The 24,841-nt window shown below is 37.1% G+C and overlaps 1 protein-coding gene across 1 annotated transcript in view; it reads left to right on the plus strand.

The window, feature by feature from the left end:
- The first annotated feature begins 2,755 nt into the window (after positions 1–2,755).
- SPIDR (scaffold protein involved in DNA repair) overlaps positions 2,756–24,841 on the plus strand; it is a 423,741-nt gene continuing 401,655 nt past the window's right edge. Inside the window, exon 1 of the mRNA XM_081265658.1 lies at positions 2,756–2,825. Coding sequence (XP_081121784.1) covers positions 2,790–2,825 — 36 coding nt within the window. The 5' untranslated portion in view covers positions 2,756–2,789. The remainder of the gene's footprint in view (positions 2,826–24,841) is intronic.

A 24,841-nucleotide genomic window follows, 5' to 3' on the forward strand; every position in this document is an offset into this window, starting at 1 on the left:
TTTCATTACCATAATGAAATACCAGAAGTGGGCTTGTGTAGCTCATAAAAATCTAGAGAATCTAGAAATTCAAAGTCTTGTGCTGGCATCAACTCATTTCTGGTGAGGACCTCATGGCAGATGGCATGAGCACATGGAAGAGAGAGAAGAGACATCACCAAACAGGAAACCAGAGTGAAGTTCAGGGGGTAGGTTCACTCCTGTTAACAACACACTATCTTGATAATGACTTTTATCTTTTCCAAGGGCAGAGCCCTCAATGACCTCAGGATCTTCCACTGGGGTCTAACTCTTAAAGGTCCATATCAACTTCTAACCTCACCACACCAGTACCAAGCTTCCAACACATGAACACTTGGGGGATACATTCAAACCATATCTCCACTATAGCAAATAACTATTCATTCATAGGAAAATATCCAAGTGCTTTGTATGTGGAAAACACTGTGCTAAATGCTAGGGATACAAAGGTGAACACAACAGAAGTTATATCACCTTACACATTACAGAGGTGGAGTCAGTGGTAAACAATTATAATAATTACTGTATTTAAATACTATATTTTCATTATTATTTGTATAACATTGTCAAAGGAGCATAGGTTTCTGTGAAAATAAAGAGTGGGACAGTTCAGGGAAACTAAGTCAATCTGGTTCATGTTTTCTGGGTGCATAAGAACTGGCATGGCGGGGTGGGATTGTGGCTCACAGTAGAGTATTCACCTACCAAGTGCGAGGCCCTGGGTTCGATCCTCAGCACCACACAGAAATAAATAAATAAAGTAATTAAGTCCAGGTAGAACTAAAAAATAAATATAAAAATAAATATTAAAAAAAACTGACATGGCAATGGGAGGCTGGAGATTCTCAGGAAAACCGAAAAGTAAAAGGTTAGGCCTTGAGGCTCCAGAGGCTGGGTGCATTTGACAAAGGAAGGGAAAGCCAAATGGAGATGCATAAACATCACTGGAATGTCTATATGGAGAATGAATTATATGTGTGTGGTGGATGGGGAAGTAAGAGTGGATTAGGGACTTGGTGGTGGCAGTAGAGAGAGTGAACAGATTCAAGATTCATACATGAGAGTTGGGGCAGACAGGACTTTGGTAAGAGACACAAAAGTGTTCATAAAAATTCCAAGGATTCTGTATAAGTGACCAACAGGTGGAAACAGTGACACTACTATGATGATAAATTCTGAATAGGCACAAATTTGGTAACATGAACATTTAAGTGGAAGAACATCTCCAAGTGGAGATGATAAGCAGGCAGTATACTGAGGCTACAGCTGGAACAGCACAGAGATTTGCAACTGAGAGCCAAGGCCTACACACAGTAAGATGACCAGTAAGATGGAAAGGCCTAGTTTGAGGCAGCAATGGCAAATCTCTTTTCTTGGTTGAGTCTCAGTAGTCTCAAACCCAAAATAGTTTTAGTATCTGGTTTATATTGGGAAGTGCTGATAGTATTAGTATAACAACAATGTCATGCTAAAGCTAACACTTTTTTCTTTCATTTTTTAAAACTATTTTAGAGTGAGTACTATATAAAAGGATTTCAAACAGGAGATAATGAAGAATGAGGACCAGGCAAAAAGATGGAGAGTGTGAAACACCACCAAAGAATGTCTTCTTTGAGGTATACGAAAAAGTGCTTTTAAAGCAGACTAAACTCCATTTCTGCATATTTTTAAAAATATAACTTTTTAAATTTTTATTCATTCTTTATATATATATATGATAGTACAGTGTATTTTGACATACATATCATGTTTTGACATAGTATACATACATACTTGTAATTAGGATCCCATTCTTGTGGTTGTGCATGATGTGGAGTTTCACTGATGGCATATTCACATATGAACATAGGGAAGTTATGTCCCATTTGAGAATACAACTTTGTAAGAATCCTTTCCTCCTCCCTAGGCAGACACTTTCTCAATTTTTAAAAATTATCAATTTAGTTTTTTCTACAACGAATAACTTCTTTACAGAATCTTCCTATTCAGACTTTAAACAAAACTAATTTTGTTTTTACTCAGTCCCAGGCCTCCTTCCCATTGTGTTTAGTTTCAAGACTATTTCTGAAAGTGTTGAGACACAAGTATATTCACTTCTAGAGTGATCCCTGGAACAGCATCTGGGAACTTGTTAGAAATATACAAGTTCTATGGCCATATGCCAGACCTACAGGACTCGGGAAATCCAGCGGTCCGTGTTTTAACAAGTCTCTTTGATTTTGACGTCTCATAAATTTAAGATTCTCTACTCTTTAATATTTGGAAGTTGTTTCTTTCCCTCGTCCCAATATATCGGGAAATAATACCCCTCCTTTCTCCAATACACTAGCAGCTACAGCTGCTCCTTAAGAATGATTATTCAAGGCACAGCTGACTTGGGGTTTTCATTTTATTTTTACTTAAGGTCAGTTTTGGCCAGACAACACAATTCGCAAGACAACACTGCACGATCCTGTCTGCAAGCTCTCTTCTAAGGAACCCAACGGTGAGCGCAGCGGTTCGCCAACGACGGGCTCCAGACGCTTCGGACCAGAGCTGGGGAGGAAGTTCAAGAGGCAGCGCCGCAAACGCTTCCCCCTCCCGAAATAAAGTACCCCTGACGGACGCCCAGTAGCTCCCCGGAAAGCGCCGGGACGCCAGGAAGCCCCGCCCTGCGCTCGAACGCCCACCAATCGCAGCGCGCAGTGAGGCGTGCCGACAGGGAACCTGCGCGCGCGCGCCTTCGGGGGGGCGGTACCAGCGAGAGGAGGGAGGCGGCGCGCGTGGAGATGCCTCGCGGCGGCGGCCGCCCTCGCAGTCACAAGGTGCGCGGTGGGGCGGGAGTTGAGACCGTGCGGTTTCGCGTGTAGCTAGGGGGAAGCGCTGGCCCGCGGTGGCAGCTCGGTTTAGTCCTCAGCAGGCGTGAACGCTGTTTGTCGGGCTAGAGGGTGGGCGCTGTGGCTGGCGGGCACTCCATCCTGCGAGCTGGAGCCCGGGCGAGGCCGCGGCGGGCGGGTCTGCGTGCGGGGTACCGCCGCCGCTCCCAGGTCGGTCTTCTGCCGGGATTGTGTGCGCTACTCCTGTTGTGGGAAAGGCGAGGGTGGCAGCGGTGGGCGTGACGGAGTGGGCTTCTGGGGCTTGAGTTGGGAACTAGTGAGTGAGATATATTCTCCCTCGCTGGTGTTTAGAAGTTCTTTTTAATTTTTTTTTGATTCATTCCTATAACGAACGCACCAAGACAGCAGTGGATATGGGCATGTCTCTGCCAGTTTTTCGTGTTGCTACTTTTCTTGTCGTTCCTAAATTTCCTCTGAAACTTTCTCTTTCTGCCAGTGGGAGAGGAATCTGGAGTTAAGTGCTCCCAGTCTGTATTCCAGCGCCCTGCACAGTTTGTAGGCACGAAGTAGGTGTGTAGCAACTATGTAACAGGCACGATATGTGAAATGATTGCAACTGCATTCATGAGTACATCGTTTTTATTCTATCAGTTGTGGTGGTCATAGTGTTGATTTTTTGCCACCTGCTTGTATTTCTTTTGGAGTGTCCCTGATGTTGCTATCCTAATCTTTTTAGTCTTTACAACTGCTCATTTATTTCCCCTTGCTGTCTTCCTGCCATGTTCTATGTTTTATTTTATCTTGCCAAACTGGGGATGGAGGAGCTACATTCCCAATCCTTTTTATTTTTTTATTTTGACATAGGGTCTTAGTTGCCTAGGCTAGTGTGTGTAATTTCCCTCAGCCTCCAGTACTTGGGATTGTAGGCCTGCACCACTACACCCAGCCACTAGCCACATTTCAAGTGCACAGTAACTACATGTTGTCAGAGGCTTCTGGGTATCCAGCACAATACATAACATTTATGTCATTGCAGCAAGTTCTGTTAGGTATCACTGGTGTACACTATTTGAAATGGTATTCTCTAAAAGCCAAAGATTTTCTAATTGCCCATCATTTATTCAGATTTTCAAGACATATAAAACTTGATGGTATTGGTTTTAGAGAATAGGAACATTCTGAGATACAAAAAAGGAGAGCTCAATTTGGGGGAGATTGGCTGATTTTCATAGCAGTTGATATTTTACCTTTAGGAAGGTGTAACAGCTTGAACTATGAGGCTAAGATGGAGGGTTGAAGAGAAGTGTGGGTATGGAAGTGTGTGATTGTGTATAGGTATTTACATGAATGTCTGTAAGTATGAGTGAGAGGAGAGGGCTAGTGACCAAGGACATGTGATAAGAAAATATGGAGGGAGCTGCCCTTAGTTTGGGTCATTTTTGCAGTAACCCCAGGGATTGGTGATTGGAAAATTAAGTTCATAGAAGGATGGGAGTCTTAGTGCTCAAAAGGCAACACTGAAGCAATTGGCCATAGAGTGCAGAATGGCAGGAGAGGTGCCATGATTAGGAGGGGGCTAATGATTCTGATACAGTGAGTGGGCTTGACACTTAAGTCCCAGTGAATTCCCAGGTACTAAAAGCCAAAGCAGAAACTCACTGGTGGTGCCCTTGTGTGGGAAGAGTTATTGATAATTATTGATGGGCACTTTTGTTAAAGTGTGATAATGGAGAATCAATGACTAGAATCCTCATTTCAAGAATTAGGCATTCGTGGGAGAAAGTCCTGACTCATTGCTTACCAACTTAGATATACTTACCATTTCTAAGTTGTAGTGACTTTGTAAAATGGACATGATACCTGTTTTGTAGGGTATGAGAATTAAATAATAAGAATGCATGGAGTGATGTGCCGGGCATACATATACTCCATATATGTTAATGAAATGAAAACCATTAATAAAATCATCTGATATTGACAAAATTATGAATATGAGGACAATAATATTTTACATCCTCTATTACTTTGCTTCTAGATTTTCCTGGAATTGCCTTCTTTCATTTTGTGAACAAGGAATAGGAAGAGGATTTAGTTTTAAAAATTTTCACCGATGTAAGAAAATTCTCTCAGTTAATTTGGTAGGAGTATGTTATGGTTCCAATTTAGGGCTTTGGTAATCTTATCGGATGATTTACTTAACAGAATTTAGACTATTTAGTATTTATATTTTTGTTTTGATGTTGTTATCCTTCAAATGGAAGGAAAAGAGAGAAGGGGGAGAAAACATTCAGACCATACCAGTTCTGTACACTTGTATTATATGGGTAAGTTCTTATTTCTGCCACAACATTTAAGATACTAAACAGCTCAAAGAACATGAGGATCCCTTTTATAATCCCAGCATTCACTTCCAGTAACTCTCCCTTCATTTCTGGCAACCACTAATCTGTTGTCACCATTAAAAAAAAAAATTGTTATTTCAAAAATGTTATGTAAATGAAATCATATTGTATGTAATCTCTTGATTTTTTTTTTCTACTCAGCATAGAACCCTAGAGACTTATCCAAGTTTTGCATATCAGTAGTTTCTTTTTATTACTGAGTATAATTCTATAATTCTGTGGAATGGATACACCAAGTTTGGCTTAACTTTTCTGTATTGAAAAATTATCTGGTTGTTTTGTGTTGGACTATTGCAAATAAAGTTGCTCTGAACATTATGTATGGGTTTTTGTATGAACATAAGTTAATTTCTCTGAGATAAATACCCAAATATGTAATCATTGAGTTGTATAGTAATTAGATGTTTAGTTTTATAAGAAACATGTAAGCTTTTCCAGAATGGCTATATAATTTTATAGTCCCACTGGCTTGTGATTCAGTTTCATAATAGAATTCATCCTTTTAAAATGTATATTCCAGTGTTTTTAATATATTTGGTTGTATGAATATTCAAAATTATGGGACACTCTTATCATCCCCAAAATAAACCTCACTCGTATTAGCAGCCATTCCCCATTGGTTTTTCCCTCATCCTCCAGCAGCAGACACTGAGCTACTTCCTATCTGTGGATTTGCCTTTCTGGATGTTTCATAGAAAGTGAATCATCTAGTATGAGGTCTTTTTGTAAATGGCTTCTGTCATTTAGAATAATGATTTGTCCGTGTTATGCATCTATTAGTACTTTGTTCCTTATGGCTGAATAACATTCCATTATATGGACATACCACATTTTAAAAATCCACTCATCAGTTAATAGATATTTGTATTATATCTACCCTTAGGCTGTTAGGAATAATTCTAGTTTAAACATTTGTTTTAAATATCTAAGTTTTTCTTTAGCAGAATTTCTGGTTATATAACAGCTCTTATGTTTAAATTTTGAGGTACTGCCAAAGTGTTTTCAGAAGTAATCGCACCATTTTATAGTCTCACCAACAAGGAATGAGGACTCTCATTTCTCTATATCTTTGTGAGCACTCTGTTATGTGTGAAACAATGACAGAAAATTCAGAGGTGAAATGATTGGGTTATGAGAGCCTTAATCTAATCAATGCATTAATCCACTGCTGTGGATTAACTGGTCAGTAACTCTAGGTGGGTAAGGTGCGACTGCAGGAGGCATGTCACTGGGGGTGTTCCTTTGGGGTTTATATTTGGTCCCTGGTGAGCAGAGCTCTCTGTTTCCTGTTTTCTGTGTCCTGAACTGCTTTACTCTGCCCTGTTCTTCTGCCATGATGTTTTGCCACACTGTGTGATCCAGAGGTATGGAGTTGGCTGATTGATCATGGACTGAATCTTGGAAACCGTGAACCAAAAGAAACTTCCTTCTCTAGTTGTTCTTGTCAGGTCTTTTGGTCACAGTGATGAAAAAGCTAACTAAAACAGAACACTGTTGTTATTTGTTGAGTTGTGTGACTATAACTCTTATAAATTTATAAGTTCTTTTTATTGCCAAATTGTAAGAATTCCTTATAAATTCTGTATACATTTCCCCTATCACATAATGATTTGTCAACATTCTCTCCCATTCTATGGGTTTTCATTTCATTTCTTTTTAAAAAATATTTATTTTTTAGTTTTAGGTGGACACAATATCTTTATTTTATATTTATGTGGTGTTGAGGATTGAATCCAGTGCCTCATGCATGCTAGGTGAATACTCTACCACTTAGCCACAACTAGCCCAGTTTTCATTTTGTTGATGGTATCATTTGAAGCACAAAGGTTTTAAAATTTTGATGGTGTCTCTTTTATTTTTTTCTTTTGTTGCTTGTGCTTTTGGTGTCATATTCAAGAAATCATTGCTTAAACCAAGGTGATGCAGATTTATTACTGTTTTCTTCAAAGAGTTTTATGATTTTAGCTTTTAAATTTATATCTGTTTCATTTTGAGTTAATTTTTGTATATAGTGTGAGTTAAGCATCTAATTTTGAAGCCTTGTGCATGCGGATATCTAGTTGTCTCAGTGCTATTTGTTCAAAAGACTGCCCTTTCCTTGATTAACTCGTCTTGGCAACCCTCACTTAAATCAGTTGACCATAAATTAAGAATTTATTGCTGGATATTGGTTTCTATCTTATTGATGTCTATTTCATTGATTTGTGTCCAGAGACAATACTACATTTAGTTAATTATTGTGGCTTCATAGTAAAATTTGGAATCAGGAAATTTGAGTTTCTATTTTGTTTATAGATTGTTTTATTCTTGTGACTTTCTTGCATTTCCATTTGAATAACATAAGTTTGTCAATTTCTTCAAAAAGCTGTCTGGGATTTTGATTTAGTTAGATGTGAAGATGAATCGGAGAGTATTACCATCTTAATATTAGGTTCTTTAATCCATGAATAGAGATTGTCTTTCTATTTATTTAGCTCTTCCTTATTTCTTTGATCTATATTTTATAGTTTTCAGCATAAAAGTCTTTTACTTCTTTCATCAGATTTATTCCTAAATATTTTATTATTTTTGATGCAGTTTTTGAAAATTTTACTTTTTTGTAATGATTATTGCTAATTACATATGTAAATACAGTTATACATTTTTTTAAATATTGAGGTTGTATTCTGCAACTTGGTTGAACTCATTTCTTAGTTCTAATTGTGTGTATATTTCTTAGGATTTCTTACATTAAAAAATTGTATCAACTGAGTAGAGATAATTTTGCCTTTTTTCAATCTAGGTGTTTTATTTCTTTCCTTGCCTAATTGCCATGACTAGGAAACTGGTACAATATTAAATATTTACAGTGGGAACAGTTGACATTCTTTGGGAATAAAGCAGTCAGTGTTTCACTGTTTTGTATGATGCTATATTTGAGTTCTTTGTAGATATTCCTTATCAGGTTGAGGAAATGCCCTTCAATTGCTAGTATGTTGAGAGTTTTTTTTTTTTTGTTTTTTATTTTTTTTTATTTTTTATTTTTTTAAATTTTTTATTGGTTGTTCACAACATTACAAAGCTCTTGACATATCCTATTTCATACATTAGATTGAAGTGGGTTATGAACCCCCAATTTTACCCCAAATGCAGATTGCAGAATCACGTCGGTTACACATCCACAATTTTACATAATGCGCTATTAGTAATTGTTCTATTCTGCTACCTTTCCTAACCCCTACTATCCCCACTCCCCTCCCCTCCCAACTTCTCTTTCTACCCCATCTACTGTAATTCATTTCTCTCTTTGTTTATTTTCCCATTCCCCTCACAAACTTTTATATGTAATTTTGTTTAGCAATGAGGGTCTCCCTTCATTTCCATGCAATTTCCCTTTTCTCTCCCTTTCCCTCCCATCTCATGTCTCTGTTTAATGTTAATCTTTTTTTTCATACTCTTCCTCCCTGCTCTGTTCATAGTTGCTCTCATTATATCAAAGAAGACATTTGGTATTTGTTTTTTAGGGATTGGCTAGCTTCACTAAGCATAATCTGCTCTAGTGCCATCCATTTCCCTGCAAATTCTATGATTTTGTCATTTTTTATTGCTGCATAGTACTCCATTGTGTATAGATGCCACATTTTTTTTATCCATTCATCTATTGAAGGGCATCTGGGTTGGTTCCACAGTCTAGCTATTGTGAATTGTGCTGCTATGAACATCGATGTGGCAGTATCCCTGTAGCATGCTCTTTTAAGGTCTTCAGGGAATAGTCCGAGAAGGGCAATAGCAGGGTCAAATGGTGGTTCCATTCCCAGCTTTCCCAGGAATCTCCAAACTGCTTTCCAAATTGGCCTCACCAATTTGCAGTCCCACCAGCAATGTACAAGTGTACCCTTTTCTCCACATCCTCGCCAAAACTTGTTGTTGTTTGACTTCATAGTGGCTGCCAATCTTACTGGAGTGAGATGGTATCTTAGGGTGGTTTTGATTTGCATTTCTCTGACTGCTAGAGATGGAGAGCATTTTTTCATGTACTTGTTGATTGATTGTATATCCTCCTCTGAGAAGTGTCTGTTCAGGTCCTTGGCCCATTTGTCGATTGGGTCATTTGTTATCTTATTGTCTAATTTTTTGAGTTCTTTGTATACTCTGGATATTAGGGCTCTATCTGAAGTGTGAGGCGTAAAAATTTGTTCCCAGGATGTAGGCTCCCTATTTACCTCTCTTATTGTTTCTTTTGCTGAGAAAAAACTTTTTAGTTTAAGTAAGTCCCATTTGTTGATTCTTGTTGTTAACTCTTGTGCTATGGGTGTCCTATTAAGGAATTTGGAGACCGACCCCGCAATCTGTAGATCGGAGCCAACATTTTCTTCCATCAGACGCGTAGTCTCTGATTTGATATCAAGCTCCTTGATCCATTTTGAGTTAACTTTTGTGCATGGCAAGAGAAAGGGATTCAGTTTCATTTTGTTGCATATGGATTTCCAGTTTTCCCAACACCATTTGTTGAAGATGCTATCCTTCCTCCATTGCATGCTTATAGCCCCCTTATCAAATATAAGATAGTTGTAACTTTGTGGATTAGTCTCTGTGTCCTCTATTTTATACCATTGGTCCACCCGCCTGTTTTGGTACCAGTACCATGCTGTTTTTGTCACTATTGCTCTGTAATATAGTTTGAAATCTGGTATCGCTATACCGCCTGATTCACACTTTCTGCTTAGAATTGCTTTTGCTATTCTGGGTCTTTTATTTTTCCATATGAATTTCATGATTCCTTTCTCTATTTCTACAAGAAATGCCGTTGTTTGATTGGCATTGCATTAAATCTATAGAGAACTTTTGGTAATATCGCCATTTTGATGATGTTAGTTCTGCCTATCCATGAACAGGGTATATTTTTCCATCTTCTAAGATCTTCTTCTACTTCTCTCTTTAGGGTTCTGTAGTTTTCATTGTATAAATCTTTCACCTCTTTTGTTAGGTTGATTCCCAAGTATTTTATTTTTTTTGAGGATATTGTGAATGGAGTGTTTTTCCTCATTTCCATTTCAGAAGTTTTGTCGCTGATATACAGAAATGCCTTTGATTTATGCGTGTTGATTTTATATCCTGCCACTTTGCTGAATTCATTTATTAGTTCTAGTAGTTTCTTTGTAGACCCTTTTGGGTCTTCTAGGTATAGAATTATGTCATCTGCAAATAGTGATAATTTAAGTTCTTCTTTTCCAATTTTTATGCCTTTAATTTCTTTTGTCTGTCTAATTGCTCTGGCCAGTGTTTCGAGAACTATATTGAATAGAAGTGGAGATAGAGGGCATCCCTGTCTTGTTCCAGATTTTAGAGGGAATGCCTTCAACTTTTGTCCATTCAGAATGATGCTAGCCTGAGGCTTAGCATAGATAGCTTTTACAATGTCAAGGTAAGTTCCTGTTATCCCTAGTTTTACTAATGTTTTGAACATAAAGGCATGCTGTACTTTGTCGAATGCTTTCTCTGCATGTATCGAGATGATCATATGGTTCTTATCTTTAAGTCTATTGATGTGGTGAATAACATTTATTGATTTTCGTATGTTGAACCATCCTTGCATCCCAGGGATGAATCCTACTTGATCATGGTGCACTATTTTTTTGATGTGTTTTTGTATTCGATTCACCAGAATTTTATTGAGGATTTTTGCATCTAGGTTCATTAGAGATATTGGTCTGTAGTTTTCTTTCTTTGAAGTGTCTTTGTCTGGTTTCGGGATCAGGGTGATGTTGGCCTCATAGAATGAATTTGGAAGGGCTCCCTCTTTTTCTATTTCCTGAAATAACTTGAAAAGTATTGGTATTAATTCTTCTTTAAAGGTTTTGTAAAACTCCACTGTATACCCATCCGGTCCTGGGCTTTTCTTGGTTGGTAGTCTTTTGATGGCTTCTTCAATTTCATCCATTGATATTGGTCTGTTCAGATTGTGTGTATCCTCCTGACTCAGTCTGGGCAAATCATATGACTTAAGAAATTTATCGATGTCTTCACTATCCTCTATTTTATTGGAATATAGGTTTTCAAAATAATTTCTAATTGTCTTCTTTCTGTAGCATCTGTTGTGATATTGCCTTTTTCATCCCGTATGTTAGTAATTTGAGTCTCTCTCTTCTTCTCTTCGTTAGCATGGCTAAAGGTCTGTCGATCTTATTTATTTTTTCGAAGAACCAACTTTTAGTTTTGTTAATTTTTTCAGTAGTTTCTTTTGTTTCAATTTCATTGATTTCCGCTCTGATTTTAATTATTTCTTGCCTTCTGCTACATTTGCTGTTGTTTTGCTCTTCCTTTTCTAGGGCTTTGAGTTGGAGTGTGAGCTCATTTATTTGTTGGTTTCTTCTTTTTTTGAGGAATGACCACCAGGCGATGAATTTTCCTCTTAAAACTGCTTTCATTGTGTCCCATAGATTCCAATATGTTGTGTCTGTATTTTCATTTATCTCTAAGAATTTTTTGATTTCCTCCTTTATGTCTTCTGTAACCCATTGATCATTCAGTAACATATTGTTCATTTTCCATGTGATGTAGGATTTTTCCTTCCTTCTTTTATCATTGATTTCCAGTTTCATTCCATTATGATCAGATAAAATCCATGGTATTATCTCCACCCCTTTATATTTACTGAGGGTTGCCCTATGGCATAATATATGGTCTATTTTTGAGAAGGATCCGTGTGCTGCTGAGAAAAAAGTATATTCATTTGATGATGGTTGATATATTCTATATAAGTCAGTTAAGTCTAGGTTATTGATTGTGGTATTGAGTTCTATAGTTTCTTTATTCAACTTTTGTTTGGAGGATCTATCCAATGGTGAGAGAGATGTGTTGAAGTCTCCCATAATTATTGTGTTGTGGTCTATTTGATTCTTGAATTTGAGGAGAATTTGTTTTATGAATGTTGCAGCACCATTATTTGGTGCGTAAATATTGATAATTGTTATGTCTTGTTGGTGAATGGTTCCTTTTAACAGTATATAATGACCTTCTTTATCCCTTTTGATTAACTTAGTCTTGAAGTCGATTTTATTCGATATGAGGATGGCCACCCCTGCTTGCTTGCGAGGACCATGTGCGTGGTATATTTTTTCCCATCCTTTCACCTTCAGCCTGTGTATGTCTTTTCCAATCAGATGTGTCTCCTGGAGGCAGCATATTGTTGGATTTGTTTTTTTAATCCATGATACCAGCCTATGTCGCTTTATTGGAGAGTTTAAGCCATTAACATTCAGAGTTACTATTGATATGTGGTTTGAACTTCCATCCATGTTTGACTGTTTATCCTTTTTTTTAAAAAATTTTTTAGTTTGTTTCTCCATGATTGTCTTTCCCCTCACCCTCTGTCTTTACTGAGGCACTTCCCACTGATGGTTTTGGTTATTGTTTTTCATTTCTTCTTCTTGTAGTGTTTTGCTCAAAATGCTTTGTAATGCTGGTTTTCTGGCTGCAAATTCTTTTAACTTTTGTTTATCATGAAATATTTTTATTTTGTTGTCATACCTGAAGCTTAATTTTGCTGGATACAGAATTCTTGGTTGGCATCCATTGTTTTTCAGTGTTTGAAATACATTGTTCCATGAACTTCTTGCTTTCAGTGTCTGTGATGAAAAATCCGTTGTTAACCGTAGTGGTTTACCCCTAAATGTAATCTGTCTCCTTTCTCTTGTAGCTTTTAATATTTTCTCTTTGTTCTGTATATTGGATATCTTCATAACAATGTGTCTTGGCGTTGGTCTACTGTGATTTTGTGTGCTCGGTGTCCTGTATGCATCATCAATTTATATATCTGTTTCCTTTTTTATTTCTGGAAAGTTTTCTGTAATTATTTCATTCAGCAGGTTTCTCATTCCCTTGGTTTGAATCTCTGTACCTTCTTCTATCCCGATGACTCGTAAGTTTGGTTTCTTCATGTTATCCCATAACTCTTGGATGTTTTTCTCGTGATTTTTTACCAGCCTTTCTGAGTTGGCTAGACTCTTTTCAAGATGGTATATTTTGTCTTCATTATCTGACGTTCTGGCTTCTACTTGCTCCACTCTGTTAGTGATACTCTCAATTGAGTTTTTAATTTGGTTTATCGTTTCCTTCATTTCTAGAATTATTGTTTGATTATTTTTTATAATCTCTATCTCCTGATAAAGATGCTTAACTTCTTCTTTTATCTGTTTATGAAATTCATTCTCAATGTGTTCTTTCACTGCTTGAATTTGCTGTCTCATATCCTCTTTAAGGTTCCATTCCATCTGTCTAAGGTGTTCCTTGAGTTCTTTATATGACCATTTTTCTGATGACTCTAGGTCCTCCTGAATATTTAGGCTGTCCTGCATTGTTTGTACTCCTTTTCTTCCTTGTTTTTTGAAGCTGCTCATGTTACTTCTTGTTCTGTTTGACTGCTGAGTTACTGTTTACTCCTGTAAATTAATTTGATGTTTGGGAGGAAAGGTATTAGAAGGGAAGGGAAGAAGTCTCTAAAGAGAATGAGAGTAGGCAGGTAGAATTCAAGGAAAGGGGGGATAAGAAAAATGAAAAGACTAAAGAAGAAAAAAATAGGAACTAAAAAAGAAAAAAATTAACAAAAAAAACCAAAAAAAAATAATTTTAAAAAATTTAAATTAAAATTAGTAGAAAAAAATTAAAAAAAATATTTTGTAAAAAAAATTAATAAAACAACAAGAAAAAAATGAAAATGAATGAAAAACCCACATCAAAAAAAAAAAAAACCTAATAAATGCCTTCTTAGAGTTTGATTAACTTCTCTTCCAGTAGATGGCGCTGTGCCCACCGGGTCAAGTTTCTCCTGTCAATACGCGGGAACCAATCACTGTGCAGCAGCTCCTCCCAGACTGGGCGAGTCTCCAATCCTGAGTGTCTAGGGCCTCCTCTTGTGTCTAGTCACTTCCCACTTTTTCTTTAGCCAGGCCCCTCTCACCACAATACTGGCTACACGCCAGGTCTCCTGCTCCCGGGAGCCCTGTTTTCATGAACGACTGGGCACACTCTTCCAGTTTGCCATTCCCTCAGATCTTAAGTTTGTAGAGCTTGGGGCTGAGAATCCTCAGTGGATTTTACTTGCCCTCAGGTATCCACTTCCCCGTAGCTGGTGCAAGAGACCTCAGCAGTCAGCCCTGGTGGGAGCGGTAGGCGGGTCCGCACCACCTCTGATTCCCTCGGGCTGGCTGTAGCACTCACGGGAGAGCTGGGAGGGGCCCTTAAGGTTTTCCTGATGTGTGGAGAGGGAAGGCTATGGGATCACACACCTTTAGCTGCCGGTTTCAACGAAGTTATCTCCTCCGCAACAGTCTGATGACGTCGTTTCCCTTTGCCGGGCGACCAATTCAACGGGTGGGTCCTTCTCTCCCAAGCCCCGTTTCAAACCTGTGGCCACTACTTATGAAGGCTCGGTAGGCATTTACCTTCGTATGATGAGAAGGGCTGACCAGTTGTTTCAGCCGGATGAATTAATGCCGAGTCATAGCTGTTTGTCTGCGGGAAGCAGGTGACTGGGAGTTTGAATTCAGTGGATCAGGGCTCAGTGCGTGTTCTCGGATCACTTGGATTTTAAATTGTCACTCATCTTATCAGCTGTTTCATTTAATTCGGCAGCTCCTTCGCGCGGTGAAGAGTCTGCTCTATGGTGCTCCGCGGGAGGCGGCGGCGGCAGCAGCGGCCTTCGGAACCCCCGGGGAGGGGGTGTGGGTTGGGGGAGGGGAGCCTGGCCTCGGGGCCGCGCTGGCCGGGTACCGGACACGCGGGAGAGCGGGCGGGGTGGGGGAAAGAAATTGAGATCTAGATTTAGAGACTGAGCTTGGGAGGAGAGACAGCTGGGGAGAAGCAAGGCAGAGAGGCGGAGAGGAGAAGGAGATGGGGCCGATAGAGCCGTGCAGCTGGGGCTGCAGCCTTACTGCTCGCGCTGAGGTCGTGATGGACTCCCTCCACCTTGGCTGGATTAGTGGCGGATTCACTCCATCTAGGCCCCTTTCTTGACAAGGTGCTGGGTTTTTGTCGACAGATCTCCTTTAATGATCTTTACCTCATCTTTTCAGACGCGGTGGCGCGGAGCACAGAGCGGCTTACTCACTTCCCGCCGCCATCTTCTCTCCCCCCCCCCCTTTTTTTTTTTTTGGTCTCCTGTCCCCCAACCTCCTGGAATTGAAACCAGAGCTAAACACATGCTCTACCCCAGAGCTATACCTCTAGTCCCACTTTTCTTGCATCTGTTGAGATTTTCATTCTTTATCTTGTTAGTGATATATGTTACATTGATTGAATTTTGGATGTTACATTAATCTTACATTCCTGGGGAAAATATCTATTGGTCATGGTGTATAACTCTTTATATATTGCTGGCTTCAGTTTGCTAGTATTTTGTTGAGGATTTTTGCATCTATATTCATAAAGCAGTACTGTCTGTATTCTTGTTATGTTTTTTTGTTTTGTCATTGGGATAATGATGGTATCAATTGGGAAGTCTTTCCTCTAATATATTTTGGAATAGTTCTTGAAAAACTGGTATTAAAGCTTTTTAAAATGTCTGTTATACATCACCCTTATAGCCATCTGAACCTCAGTCTTTCTTTGTGAGTAGTTTTTAGATTACTAACTCAATCTGTTTGTTATAGGCCTATTCATTTTCTTTCTACTTCAGTCAGTTTTACTAGTTTGTATCTTTCCAGGAATTTGTTCATTTCATTGTAGTTGTCTAATTTGTTGGCATTTAGTTGTTCATGTAACTTATAGTATTCTTTGACATTTTTGATGTTGGGTCATCTGTAAATAGAGTTAGTTTATTTTTTTCAATCAGAATGCCTTTGCATTCACTTCATCCTATGTTTCTGCCTTACTGCAGTGGCTAGAACAGCATTATGTCAAATTGAATGGTGAGAGAAAATGTCCTTACCTATTATTGGTCCTAGGAGAAAGGGATTTATTCTTTTGTAGTTAAGTATGTTGGCTGTAGGGTTTTTGATAGGTAGTGTTGCTAAGGGTTTAATGTGATTGGAGTTTTTCACCTAGAGGTTCATGTGCTAGAAGCTTGGTCCCTTGTGTGGCAGCACTGAGGTGGTGGAATCTTGGGGTAGAGCATAATGAAAGGTAATTTGGTCATGAGTGCTTAATCCTCATGAATGGATTAATGCTGTCTCAAAAGAGTGGGTTGTCATAGCAAGGCACATACTTGCTCTCTTCTATATGTGACTATTTCCCGTTATGCTTCTCTGCCAGGTTGTGATACAGCCAAGGGGTATCATATTGATGTCATGCAGTTTCGATCTTTCAGGCATCAGAATCATAAGTCAAAAATCTTCTTATTTGGCATTTTTGTTATAGCAATACAAAATAGACTTAAGATTCTTGGGACAGCTTTAACAAATATAAAAATGGAGTAACTTAATAACAACAGAAATTTGTGTTTCAGTTCTGAAGGCTGAGAAGTCCAAAGTCAAGGTGCTAGCAACTTGGTGTTTGGTGAGGACCCACTTTCTTATTTATAGATGACTGCCTTCAAGTCCTCATGTGGTAGAAGAGGTGAGGGAGCTCTCTGGGACTATTTTTAAGGGCACTAATCCTGTTCATTATAGCTCAACCTCATGACTTGATCAGTTCCTATAGACGCTACCTTCATATATTATCACACTGGAGATTAGTTTTACTACGAGTTTAGAAGGCATACCAAGCGTTCATTGTATAGTAGTACTCTTTATTAAAGTTGATGATATTTACCTTTATTTGTAGTTTGCTGATAGTTTTATCATAGGTGGTTATTGGACTTTGTTACATCAGTTCCGTTTCAATTGATTAAACTTTTCCTTTTAGCATGTTGGATTGCATTGGTTAAGTTTTGAGTGTTGAACCAGCCTTTTACACTTGAAATAAATCTTCTTTGCTCTTGATGCATAGTATTTTTTAGATATTGTTCAATTCCTTTTGCTGATTTTTTGTTGAGAATCTGTCATTTATGTTTATGAAAGATATTATTGTTGTTGTTTATTTTTGTTTTTGTTGCTATCTTTGTTTGCTTATAGTATCAGTAACACTAGTTTCCTAAAATGGCTAGAAAGTATTTCTCCTTGTCTATTTTCTGGAAGATATTGTATAAAATTGGTGTTAATTCTTTGTTAAAACTTGGCATAATTCTATAATGAAGTCATTTGGGCCTGGAGATTTATTTTCAGGGGCTTTTAAACTTCAGTTTCTTTTTCCTGGCTGCAGGATTTACGATGAGAACTTCTTTTTCATACTCATGTGGATGATTTGTGTTTTTTATGTTTCTGTTTTTGTCAGTCTTCCTAAAAGTTTACTAGTTGTACTTAACCTTTTTGAAGACTGAGGTTTTGTTTTATTCATTTTTAAAATTATTTTCCTATTATCAATGTACTTGATTTCTGCTCTTTTATTATTTCTTTCCTTCTGCTTGGTTTATGAACTTTTTTGTATTTCTGTTTTTTTAAAAAAATACCTTTTTAAAAAAATTTCATTTTTATGTGGTGCCGAGGATCAAACACAGGTCCTAGGTGAGTACTCTACTGCTGAACCACAACCTCAGCCCTACGTTTGGTTTCTTGAGGTTGGAATTTTGATTATTTATTTGACTTGTCTTTTAATACTGCTTGTCTTTTACTGCTGTGAATTTCTCTCTCATTTCTGCTTTTGTTGCACCCCATGAATTTTGGTAAATGGTGTTTTCTTTTATATTTAGTTTTGTGTATATTAAAATTTCTCTTTGAGACTTTCTCTTTGAAGCTTGTTCTTTAATATTCCTGTTTACTGTTGTCTTTACTGTTGTCTTCCTTCTATGAATTTTTAGTTTAATTTCTTTATGATCCAACAACAGATTTTACTTGTGTAGTTGTTTAGGTTTGTTTTATCGCTCAAGGTATGCTTTAGCTGGGTGAATGTTCCATTTGAGTTTGTAAAAAGTAATATATATTTTGTTGTTGGGTAGGGTATTCTCTGTCAATAAGATACTACTGAGTGATTTTGTTCAGATCTTATATAACCTTGCCTATTTTCTGCCTATTAGTTCTGTCCATTGCCAGCAGTGGAGAGAGGTTGAAATTCTCAAGTATAATTTAATTATGGATTTTTTTTTTTTAAATTTCAACTCTGTCAGTTTTGTCTTATGTATTTTGAGAGTCTGTGTTTGGTATCCATACAATATTGTTAGGTCTTCTGGTGAATACATCATTATGTAATGTCCCTTTTTGTTTTTAGTGATCATTTTTTGCTCTGAAGTCTACTTTATCAAGTAGTAATATAGTCCTTCCTGTTTTTTATTTTTGTTTCTGATGAGTGTTTTCTTGGTGTTTTTCTTTTCCATTCTTTTATTTTTATCCTTCTTATAGTATTGAATTTGAAGTAAGTTTCTTCTAAACATTGTATATTTTGGTTTTTTAAATTATTATTTGTTCCAAAATCTCTCTCTTTCTTTCATGAGTTTTTGTTTTGCTTTGGTACTGAGAATTAAACCCAGGTGCACTTTACTACTGAGTTATATCCTAGTCCTTGTTTTTAAATTTGAGACAAGGTCTTGCTAAGTTGCTGAGTTTCTCACTAAATTGCTGAAGCTGGCTTCCAACTTGAGGTAGTCCTGCCACAGCCTCTGGTGGAATTACAAGTAGCCCACCATCCTGGCCATAATTGAAGATTACTCATTGTGTTAAGAATCAGTACACAGATGGTCCACTTTGTAGACTATTCTTTTTTTTTTAAATAAAATTAAACATTCCATTTGTTAATTTATAAACCATAATAAAATCATTTCCTCTCACTAGCAGATCTTTCTTTGGAAAAGGTAAACACGTTATGTGCAAATTTCAGCAACAGTAGAAATTTCATTAAACCCAAATAGAGGCATAGTTCATTTTGGAGTTCAATGATATTTCAAGGAATCACTTAACAATAATTGTAGAGAAGTACCAGAACATCTTTGCAGTGCAAAATTGTTGTTTTTCACCAGTGAGAATAATACAACTGCAAGCTCCACAACTTCTGGTGAAGGCACTTTGAAGTTCTTTTCACAAATAATACCCATAAGGATTGTTTCTTCCTATTTTACACAGCAGTTTTCTGAAAACCTGGGACCAAAATATTTATGAAGTAAGGGAACAAAAGATGGATAAACAGGTACTCTCCTTAGGCCAGTGGTATATAAACTTAGGCAAGCAGGAAAGTGGCTCACTCATAAGCCGACAAAATTGGACCTCTTAAACACAAAATTCCAATTATCAAAAGCAGAAAATCAAAAAACTAAACAAAAAAACAAAACCAGAAGTCAAGCAGAAGCAGTGTTACTTCCTCCCTGAAGGGGGAGTACCACATTCAGCAGGAGATAAAGGGCAAATTGGTTGTCTGTCCCAAAGTATAGCTAGAGGTTGGGGATAGTACCGAAGAAAGAAGGGTGGATATCAGCAGCAACCCCAGAAGTAGCCTGGGTGGTGGGAGAATTGGATATATAATCTCTTTTAATGGATGTATTTAGGTCATTTAAAATAAATATTGATGTTGTTAGTGCTAGCCTGTCATTTTGTTATTTTGCCCACCTCTGATTTCTTTCCTGTTTCTCTTTTCTAGCCTTCCTAGGGATGACTTAAATCAGTTTAGGATTCCATCTTAACTTATTCATAGTTTTTTTGATTGTTTTTTATCTTTTGATAGTTTTCTTAAATAATACAATATGTATATATAACATCGTAGTCTACATATGCAGCATTTTATCACATAATGTGAAGTGTAGAAACTTCACTTTTCATTTAGGTACCTATAAAAGTGTACTTATTCTTACCCTAACATAGAATACATATATGACCAGATGTGTGAAGGCTTTTACCTCCACAAACTAAGCAATTTTCCAGTGGATTCTAACTAGTTTTCCTATAGTCTAATTAGAGGTTGGGTTGAATTATTACAGAAGAAGAGATGATGTCTCTGAAGAAGGATCCCAGGAGTTCCCAGAGAGAAGGGAGGACCAGCAGGGCTCTTGGCATATGTGATGGAAAAACAATTTCAGCAACAAAGGCATAGTCAGAGGTTTATTTAGGAAAGATAAATATTCAAGGGAGAACACCTGGTGAACTTAGGAGTTGCCTAGTTGCCTTTGGGGAAAAGTAAGGAACATTCATTCAAGAGAGAGAGAGTAACATCTAGTGTGGGTGTTAATATTTATAGAGCAATGGTTGCTAGGGCTGAACTAGAGGAGGAGCCAGGTGGAGCTACACAAATTTGTGCCAATTTTCCCTGAGCTTGTGCCTTGTCCTCATATTTTAAGAGGGTAGGTTAAGGATACAGTAGTTCATGGGTACTTTTTGCATTTTGATGGTTCATGGAAGTTTCCTGTGTTTCAATGGTTTATGGACACTTCATTTCGGATTCAGTATCTCTTCTTTTTATTCCCAAATTCCTGTCTCAAGATCACTTGTCAAGTGCTCAGTCTCATAACACTGCCCTTACTTCAGTCACCAATAGCAAGTAGTAGGTTGCCATTTTATACCTATTATACATGGGCTACAAACCAGAGTTCCCATGACCTTCTCATTAAGTGCAGTTAGTTTGGTAGTGTTGCTCAGGGAAACAGTTTACTTATGTTTACTGGCTTATTATGAAGGATATTGGGGAGGAGGCGTACTTGGAATTTCCACACCCTCTGAAACACCTAGCACTTCCTGTGTTCAGGAGTTCATCAAATCTTGGTTTTTTTTCCCCCTTCATTGGTGATACTGGGGATTGAACCTAGGGATATTCTCTTACTGAGCTACATTCCAGGCCTTTTTATTTTGTGACAGGGTTTCTACTAAGTTGTCCAGGATCACCTCAAAACTTTTCTTGCCATATTAGCCAAATTATATTGTTATTATCATTTGCATATATGAATATGTAACAATGAATCCAACCATTATGTATAATTATATGCACCAAAAAAGGGTGGTGGGTAACTTGCCATTATCCTTCTTTACCCTGCTGAGTTTACAAGTGAGTTTCGGGGATTGCAGGCATGCAGTATCACACCTGGCTTTTAAGAATTTTTATAGAGCTAATTCTCCTGCCTCTCAACCCCCTTACCAGATGTCAGTGGGTGGGGCTGCATGTTTCAACCCACTTAACATTGGTTATTGGGTCTTTTGTTGATTGGTGTCATCTGAGACTATCTACAGGCCAGGTAATCTTATTTGCATTAAGTGGGTAGATCAAAAGAGCTCATTAGGAGTAACAAAGACCTTCCTATCACTCAGGAAATTTTTTCAGTCTTTAGAAGTTTTACCACAGGAATCTGGGACAAAGATCAGGTATATTTCATATTATATCACAATATTTTTACTTTCCCTTGTTTTAAATATATGATCTTGAGTGTCAGATGGTGTTACAATTTTCATATTTATCTATATTTCTCCTCTTTCTGTTTTTGCTATTTCCTACTTACTGCCACAATTTTTCTTTTTTAACATTTCCTTCTGTTTGTAGACTACCTTTAACCAATCCTCCCACCCCCTCTGCAGTATTGGGATTGAACCCAGGGCCTTGCACATGCAAGAGCTTTGTTCTGAGTGGCATCCCCAGCCCTGTTTATTTTTTACTCTGAGATGGGATCTTGCTAAGTTGTCAAGGCTGGCCTCCTTGCCATTCTCCTGCCTTAGTCTCCTAAGTAGCATGGTGCTCAGACCTTTAACCAAAGAGTGTATCTTATTAGGTGATGTATTTTCAGGTTTTTAAAATCTGAAAATGTCTTTAATTTTGCCTAGATTCCTGAGCAATTATATTACTGAATGTAGAATTCTTGGTTGACAGTTCTTTAAGAACTAAAAAATATTTAACTCTGCTCCCTTCTGACCTCCATAGTTTCTGATGGAGAATCCTGTCATTCAAAGTGGTATTCCCTGCAGATAATATGTTATTTGTCACTGGCAACTTTACAAATTTTTCTTTATCTTCACTTTTTAGAATTTTAATTTTTGTTTTTCCTTCTTGTGTAACTGCTACATATTTTCCTTTGCATTATTCTCTATCTATCTAGACTTAATTTTTAAAATTCTTGGCCCATTCCTAGTTGGGTAATATGTAATTTTCCATCTTTTGCTTTGTTATATTCTTTCTTTCTTATAAAAGTTTCATGAGAGTTAAAGTTTCTTAGTTTTTGTATGCCTTAAAATGTCATTTTATTGCACAGAAGATCTGCCTGCAGACCCAAAGCAGTGGCAGGGATCCATGACCACCAGTTCTTGTAATCCTACAGGGAGAATTTAAAGCAAGTTACAGAGTATAGAAAGAAGATTATTAGAAAAGTGAGAAATGAAGATAACATAAAGTGTAGACTCTGTACAAACTGCCATGTAGAGAATGGTATCTGTCTTACAGAATCTGGGGGTTTTAAGGGTTTTGAGTTCCTTAGTTCTTACTTTAGTTTTGTGTTCTCCCTCTCCCCTTAAGCAGTTTGTATAGAACCTCAGAAAATTTTTCTTTTGTAAGGGTCCTGATGATCCATTCACAAGGGGAGGGTTGCAACCTCCTGGTTCCAAGGGTTGGGTATGACATGATTTTTAAACAGTAGTTCCCTTAAGGGATTATAAGTAGAATGGCTAAGTTGGTTTTCTGGCATACCAGCTCCCATTTTCCACATGCTTGTATGCTTTGATAAGGTTCCTTGTGATTCCTAGTCCTGTAACTCATGGACTGTCTTGTACATATATCTGATTTCCTTCTTGTAAGTTACTGCCCTTCTTTGTCCTTCCCTCTACCCACCTGTTCATGTCTATTTACCTAACAATTTTATTCCCATATTTGATCACAATAGTTTGACTGGGAAATAATTTAGGTGGGAAATCAGTTTTTCTTGGGATTTTTATGGCATTGTTGCACTGTCTTCTCACATCTAATATATATTTTGTTTTAAGTGACTCAGCTTAATTAAAATATAAGTTAGAATGGGATTGAAGCTAGGGATATTCCAGGCCTACTAAATTTAATGTAGTACTCTTAATATACAAAAACTTCACTTTATAACATGGTTAATGGTTAGAAAAGGTATAATGGGTTGAGATGGAGGGAGAAAAAATATGGAAAAATGGAAGAAAATTGGGTGAAAGTAAGATAGGTGGGCTCTCAGGGAGAAGGAGACCCTTACTAGATGGAGACTGAGTACTATGAACGTGATCACCATGTTTATCTCTTTAGTTAGATGAAGAAAACCTCCAGTGGGCCAGATAAACTGGAAAGAAACAATCAGTTTAAATGTGTCTAAATTCAAATTCTAGGCAATGTCTGCCTAACTGATTTGTGACTGTACTGCCTAACCAGGAAGAAAGTTTCTGAACCCCAAATATCAAATGATTGACCCCAGATTCAATTATCACAAAAACTTGCCTGGGAACTTATACATTTCTTCCCAGGAAAACCTATATATAGTCAGTTCAACTGGAATTGAGGCATTCACTTGTCTTCTCTGAGAGGCAAATGCATCTGTACCCTGCCTTTGGGGTGTGCATATCTTTGCTTTGCTTTTCTTTAATAAATCTGTGCTTATGACTTGCTTCTGACATATTCTGAAATACTCAGTGACATAAATCAAGAACTCCCCTGGGTCAAGTTGAGGAGGTCTCACTGATCCCTTGGATAATTCAACTCCTGTCTGGTGATAGAAGAATTAGATTTAGAAATTTAGGGGGGAAAGTATGAAGCTTAGGTTGTTTGTAAATATTTTATAAACTTGCTCTGAAGTTTATAGGCCAAGAATCATTGCCTTTTGACACAATTTGATTTAGAATTTTCATTTAAATCATAACTTAAATTTAAATCACAAATCATAGACTTAAGTCACAATTTAAATTTAAATCATAAACCATAGACTTTTGGGGCAGTAGTCAGCAGATTATAGGTGTTTAATATTTTTATATAACAAGCAGAGGGAGTACTTACTTATATCCTTTTTCCATCAAGAACTTAAGCTGGAGATAGAGAATTTTAATATGTGCTACTTAAAATCTTTAAAAATTGCTCTTTTTTGATTATAAAAGTAACACATTCATTAGGGAGGCACTATAAAGAATATAGCAGAAAATATTACCTACAAGCCCATAATGAGATAATACAACCATTTTGATGTATTTTCTGCCATTATTTTTCTATAAATATTTATCATATTTGTTTAAAAAATCAGTAGAAAATTGGTATATTATCTTTAAATTTAATGCCATGGATGTGTCCTTTAATAATAATCTAAATAATCTAAATCTAATAATAACCTAAATATCCGTTATTTTGATAAGATCAAAATTAGAACAAAATATATACATAAGATTTCTATTGGCTTTTCATAAATTTATGTTTTAATTTCCATTCTTATAAAGAGTAGAACATTCATATGAAGAAAATTTTTTACTATCTTAAATAAGCAGAAAGAGCAAAATCACAGTATCTTTTTAAATTAAGGTTAAAAGTATGAAAAATGTATGTAATCTGAAGATACAAACAGGGTAGGAAAATATTAAAATAGTTGTATCAGGTTTATAGTTTGGTGCCAGGCATGTAATTTTTTATTCAATAGATATATTTGAAATGGATTAAAATGGATGTAAGAAATGCACTCAACTGCCCAAACCCAAAGAATAG

Source organism: Spermophilus citellus, assembly GCF_964194105.1.
Source record: "Spermophilus citellus genome assembly, chromosome: 14".
Lineage (NCBI taxonomy): Eukaryota > Metazoa > Chordata > Mammalia > Rodentia > Sciuridae > Spermophilus > Spermophilus citellus.